Consider the following 6,550-nt stretch of genomic DNA (forward strand, 5'->3'; position numbering starts at 1 on the left):
TGTGAAATGATTAAATATGTGATTAATACAACAGAAAACCTCTGGTTTGGTCAGAGTATTTAAAGGCGTTTGTGCACTTCCTGGAACGCTTCATACGCCAAGGAAAACAGCAACAAGCGACCCACCGACGAGTCCGTCTACGGACCGACCAAAAGGACCGGCTATTTTTTCTGTTTCTTGAACAGAGGCAGTCTAAAGGTCAGCGGTAGGCTCAGTGTCACACTGTTTCATCAGCGACTTACATAAAAATGTTTCTGCTGGATGGAGAGAACAAAGCTTACAAAGTTAAGCGAATGGTTCTTGCTTCCAGCTGCAGCACTGTGACACTCTGTTGGCATAGCTACAAGATGATGTGTACAGTATAAAGCACCTCGACTGTTGTTGGGATTTATTGCCATTTAAATAAAACTGGTATCCAGTAAGAACCAAACCTGAAGCAGGAACTTCAGACACATTTATGGCTGCAGTTTTCTACTGCTGCCACTAGATGCTGCTCAAGCTCTGTCAAGGTTAGTTACAGTGGCCCAAAATCCACATTCATCAATCATGTGCTTCCTTTTAAAATGAACACGTCTCTTGAAAACCGCAGGAAGGACTCGTGTAATGATATCAGCTCACATAAGCACACTGATGTGACACTACTGTACTGTACTGTGCTTACTGAGGGAACATGCTCATCAGCATTTAGCATTAGTGGAGTCTGTGTTTACCCACAATCCACAGGAGTAATGCTGGAGTACATAATGCTGTGTGGTACTCATGGCTGCCCGTTAGGCAGATTATATTAGCAGCACCTGACCCGACATCAAGCATATAAAAAAATCCTAGAAAATGTCATAAAATCAATGAGGGATTAAAAATCTGACTGACATCAAGTTGCACTTTAGAACTGGTTGCTCCAAGTACAGACGGCTTTTCCATCACAGCAAGGATAATAAGTTCAAGTACTGGGTCACCCTCTCTGAACCTTTGAAGTCAGCCGTTTGAAGTCTGACAGCCACAGCTGCATAAAATCGAGCCGTAACCACGTGTTATAACCGTGCATCTGTCAGAGAGTGGGCCGTACTGTAACAGGACGCCACAGCTGCAACGATCAGTCGTCAGATTTCTCCCTATATCAACAGGAAGTGGATCACAGAGTGACGCAGGCCCCACCCACCCCCCTATTCAGTTTTATTTATACAGCACCAAATCCCAACAGCCGCCTCGCTTTGTAACACAATCAGCACAAAACGGTGTGTATGTGCACGGGGGCTGCGCATAATGGTCCTTTAAAAATCCCTGAAACCAGAAACTAACCTTATAATTGGTTTTAAGAGGATCAGCAGAGTCTTGATGAACATGGTGGGATGGACGATGTACAGGGCCTTGATGTTCTTCTTGTACCTGCAAACACATCACATGTTCTCACAAGGTGTGCTAACACACGTTTGATACAACGATTACAAGAGCATACACAGAAACGTGACAGCATCTGTGGAATCTGCTGTCCACAGGTTACACAGGCAACTGAATCCTGTGCTGCCAGCGATGAGCTGGTGAAAATAATGCGAGGACATGTAACTGGAGACCTGCTTTTATCTTTATCAGCCAAACTGAATGGCTGTGTGGGTGTGCTCGCCGCTGCTGTGCAAAGTGCAAATGAACTGGGTGAAAGTGATTAAAGACAAAAGCAGGGCTCAGCTCCTTCGCTATTTTGAATAGTGGGAACATGGCTGAAGGCATCCGCACATGTTACTGTAACTGTGCAGTTTATGAAACACCGCACACAGTATTTGTTTCCACTGCATTCAAGAGAAAAACCAGTACCATATCAGTGGATGCACACTGTGCACCTCTGCTTAAATACAGCAGTGAGGGGAAACAAACGGTCAGAGCTTCTCACGTGTGCAGCACGGCTCCTTTCTCCTCGACTCGTCCTGTCTGTACTTCCTCTGTGGACTATGGTGCTCACAGGAAGTACAGAGAAATTACTTTCTTACAAAAAATGACTCCCTGTTTTTCTTCATTTGTTCTGTTGAAAGAGGAGAACGCTGGCACAAGTCTAACCTTAGTAACATTTAAAAAGAAAAGAAAGGTTTTTATGCAAAGTCATGATGTTTAAAACATCCAGTGTTGGAAGTGGACGGTGCCAGCCTGAAGGCTTTGGGATAAGTTTACCCTGGTGTGGAATTTTGATGCATCCGGTACAGGCAGAGGTTAGTCTGCAGAAGCCATTGATCCGGTTAATAAATGCAAAGAGCAGCAGTAGGACCAGCTGTAAACAGGTATAATATGATAAGTGAGATGTGCAGTGATGTGTTGGAGATTACTTTCTGTCAAACTCCCTGTATGCATCCCGCACCCAGCTGAGGGACATTTTGTTTTCACTGGTCATCCCGTGGTGAAAGTAGATCACAGTGTAGTCACTCTCCACATACTGATCCAGGGTTCCTTTGAGATACCTGAAAAACATGAGCAAGTCTTTGTAAACGCAGAAATATCTTTACCTGCTCAAATAACGTTGTTGGTTAGCAACTACTGCACCTGAGGGCTTCGCATCAACTATTTCCATACCAGATGAAAGAGTGAATCTCTTCACGCTGTCCCTACAGGAAGGAGCCTTCACAACATTTTCTAAAAACTGCAGCCTTACGTTCACCGCATCACTCGTTACACCCAAACACAGCAAAGACAGACACAGCCATGCCTTCTCCATTCATTCCAATCATGATTATCTGGGGCAGTGGTGAATACACCATTTCATAACATGATTACTCCCCGACTGTGGCAACATCAGGCAGTTATTACAGTCTTTAAAATAACCTTTAAAACATATTTTTTCAAGACCACAATCACCTCCATCACAGTCTGCTCTTTGTAAAAGCAACCAGTCTGTCAGCAGGAAGGCGAGAGTGGGCGGGGCAGACCAGGTCAGACACTCGTACACCTCAGAGGCCCCACAGTGGAAGCTACAGGTAGAACAATGGTGACCACCGACCAACACTTCCAGCACCACTGACACCTGACTGCTCAGCCACGGCTCGAATGCTTGCTCTGCGGATCCTTCAGCAGCAGCTGTCGGTCTTTGGGACTAATCTTCTCTCAGTGTCACTGATGCAAATCTTGTTCTTAACATTAATGGATCGCATTTATACAGCGCTTTTCAAGAACCTCAAAGCGCTGTACAATGCCACTATTCATTCACTCTCACATTCACACACAGGTGGAGGCAGCTACACTTCCTGTCTTTAGATACAGCGTGATGACCAAAGACCACCACTTCTCCTTACATCGTGTCACATGACAAAAACGCTGGCAAAGCCTAAAGGTTTGCGGTCACTACTTACATCAGCAGCTTATGATGGTCCAGCTGGTGCTGCGGCGGCATCCTGCAGGCATTAAACACGATCACCTTCCTGCCAAAGTTGTCATCACCTACGGACGCAGACATGGACTCGCGTTACTTCCACTACAAGATTTTACTTTTACAAAAACATATATTTCCAGACTGAAAGGTCAGCTGTGACTGAAGAACCGACCGGCCACTTCGATGATCTGATGTCTGGCAATGTCATAGAAAGGGTGGTCCCAGGGCAGGTGTGGAGAGCTGGCGTCAAACTGCTGGGAAACATCTGTCTCTGAAACACACACACAGTTAATACAAGACAACAATCACAGCATTACATCACCATGAAGTCCTTCATATGTAAATGTGTTTGCATGTAACATTTTAAGATTAACCCCAGCCGCTCAGAGCTCTTACAATCCTTCGTTTGAAACATGGCATCATCAGCAGGTGTGGACAGACATCCCTCTCACCTGACTTGCTGAGGAAAGACTCGTCAGCGGGCCACTGCTGGTCCTCTATGGTAGTCAGCTTCAGCTGTCCTAGCTGCGCCGTTGCAGAGTCGTCGCCCACATCTACCAGCAGTTCTGAAGACATCGCACACACGTGCACTCTCACATACACACAGACGGCACAGCGATGTCTTTCTTCAGCTCACTCAAACATACACGCACAAGCTGCAAGAGACAAAAACGCTTCAGGTCAGCACATCTCAGCCAAACTGTGTTTGAACCTGATGCTGTGACATTATATAAAACAGACCCAGATCAAATCAAACATTTCTGCACAACTGAAGCAACATGAAGTCACTTCCGTGAAGTTTCTAAGAAACACGAGACATTTGAACTTCCACAGAATACGCCGTCCCTTTATCACACTCACTGTTACCCAACTCGACTGAGTTTAAAAGATGAAAGAATGAAATCCATTAGTGATTGATGCTGCTGCAGTGGGTGACATGCTGCATCAGCACCATCTAAATAACATCAGACAACAGCAGTAATCTTCAGGCTAATGCTGCGCGATCCCTTTCTCACAGCCTCCAATTATTCCGATCACACCTCCAGAAATAAAGAGTGCACACAGTTACACAGAACATCTTAGCGATGCTGAGGTGGTCGTACAGTTTCCTTTGGCTTATTAGATCTGCTTCAGCCAAGTGACGTTAACCAAGGACAAACCGTAAGCAAAGACTACTATAGATCTGCACTGCAGAGTAACAACTAACTTCTTCAGCCCTATAGAAACATACCACAAACTGCAGCATGACGAATGCATGAAAGACAAGAAAAACGACATAATGTGTGCTGACATGAATCGCCCAACATCAACTTGATCAACTCGTCTGAGCTGACGATGGACAAGAATGTACAGCATCCTGTGCAGGAAGACACCAAACTCACCAACACCTGCATTATATCAGGAGATCTCACAACTGTGTGAGTTTCACCTCACGCAACCAATGAATGAAGTACTTTAGATTTTGCATCTTGATAAATAAATACAAGGTGAAAAAACAACTTGTTTGTCTGCAAAGATGAAGTTACAGGTAGCTGTGGCAGAGTGTAAAGACGAAAGCAGCGCTGATATGATTTCATTTTGTGTAAAGCTTTGGTACTTTTTTACTTCCAGGAGGTGCACTGAGTTTAGCTGGCGAGCTGTCCAGGGTGTACCCCGATTCTCTCGCCATGGTAACTAAGGTGGGCTCCAGATGTTTTATTCATATAAATAAAACATCCGCTGGCATATTGACTGATGCACCAACCTCTCCCAGTGACAGCTCCCACAGCTGAAGGAGATGTTAATGAGAAAAATAGACCACTCACCACAGGTACGTGATACAAAGAGCCTGTGGGATTTTATTGTCACTGGTGTGCCAACCCTCAGTGGACTTTTGTTACTCTGAGTAGTTTTAGTTCAAGAAAAATGAAGACACCTTTTCCCCCTCAGGAGCTTTGGCCATGCTCCAGGTGGTGACTTACCATCAGTTCCTGCATGCTTTCTGTTTCTGGAGCTATGCATCTGTGTACAAGAACAGTATCAGGGACACATTTTTTGAGATTTTTAAAAATCTGTTTGATTTCTTTTTCTAACCTTCATTTCACCAGGAAGTAAAAGCTGAGATTCTCTTCTGAGAGAGTTTCTTAGTGTGGCTAGGGTTAACCCAGCAGGCAGTTTCACTGGTGACAAACCAGAAAAGCTCAGGCCTGAACCCGAGTAACCAGTGAGCCTCACAGGAAGCAGCTTTTTGCTGAATGTCCTGAACATCATTTGCTGAGTTTTCTTCTCAAGCAAGAAGAAAGCGATGAAAAGAATAACTCTGACGCTGAACAGTGGCCTGAGATGTGCAGCAGCAGAGAGACTGATTAGTCTCAGAGTGCCACCACAGTTTGGTCCTGCTTTTTGTTCTTTTAGCTTCAGCAAACAGAAAAAAAGCTTTATATCTGATCTATCTGAAGAAAGGATTCCTCAGTCTGATGACTTTCAAATGGAGCTCCAACAATAAGGTTCAAACACAGCATGAGCCACTTCCTCAGTTTAATGACTGCATCACTCCTCTCCTCTCTTATTAACTGCCCATATTTTCTACATGCTTCCTTTTTATCTACCATCCCCCACCTATTTACTCCACTCTTACTCTCATGCCCACACACGTACACACAGCTGTGATGTTATGCTAGCTGACAGCATGTAGCTTTAAATAAACATCGCTACTAACCAGCAGACACAGTCGGCCAATTGCTGCAGCCAAACACACACACAGACAAACTGAGTGAAAAGCAACTGTTTGCACACTATCTGCATGTCAGTCAGTAACCATGCAGCTGTCGGGAGGATGTTGGTTAACATTTATGATGATGTGAACAGTAACAGGTTCCTCATTTCCTTTCTCTTCATTCAGTTCCTAAACTGAACAGACCAATGGAGGTCACAGCAGTGGGTCAGGGGCACAAACCCTGACTGTGAGTTTATTTCTATGACAAAGTTTCACAGGTTACATTCCTACTGAAACAGATAAGCTCGCTCCAGGCACTTCAGGTCTGACAGCTCTGGATTCAAAATGTTTACTTTCGTGGCATTCAGTCCTATTGTCTGCACTGGATGATCTGTTGCTATTTGCCTAATTTATTGAGCCTTTTTGGTTTTTTAAGCTGAGAAGCACTGAAAAGATGTAATGCTAAAGTTTCAGGATCATCACTCTGATGGTGGAGGAGATGCCCA

General features: G+C 44.6%; 1 protein-coding gene across 2 annotated transcripts in view; it reads right to left on the reverse strand.

Annotated features, from left to right (window-relative positions):
* The window catches only part of arhgap1 (Rho GTPase activating protein 1), a 17,291-nt gene that overhangs the window by 6,849 nt on the left and 3,892 nt on the right, over positions 1–6,550 (reverse strand). Inside the window, exons 2-6 of one of the 2 annotated variants that reach the window (XM_005748056.2) lie at positions 3,802–4,005; positions 3,522–3,614; positions 3,330–3,417; positions 2,313–2,444; positions 1,300–1,386 (exon numbers count right to left, since the gene is read on the reverse strand). In XM_005748056.2, the coding sequence (XP_005748113.1) occupies positions 1,300–1,386; positions 2,313–2,444; positions 3,330–3,417; positions 3,522–3,614; positions 3,802–3,925 (524 nt within the window). In that variant the 5' untranslated portion in view covers positions 3,926–4,005. Of the gene's footprint in view, positions 1–1,299; positions 1,387–2,312; positions 2,445–3,329; positions 3,418–3,521; positions 3,621–3,801; positions 4,006–6,550 lie in introns of both variants that reach the window. The other variant, XM_005748055.2, reaches the window with a different exon arrangement.

This window comes from Pundamilia nyererei, unplaced genomic scaffold, assembly GCF_000239375.1.
Source record: "Pundamilia nyererei isolate P.nyererei 1_Seehausen unplaced genomic scaffold, PunNye1.0 scaffold00212, whole genome shotgun sequence".
Lineage (NCBI taxonomy): Eukaryota > Metazoa > Chordata > Actinopteri > Cichliformes > Cichlidae > Pundamilia > Pundamilia nyererei.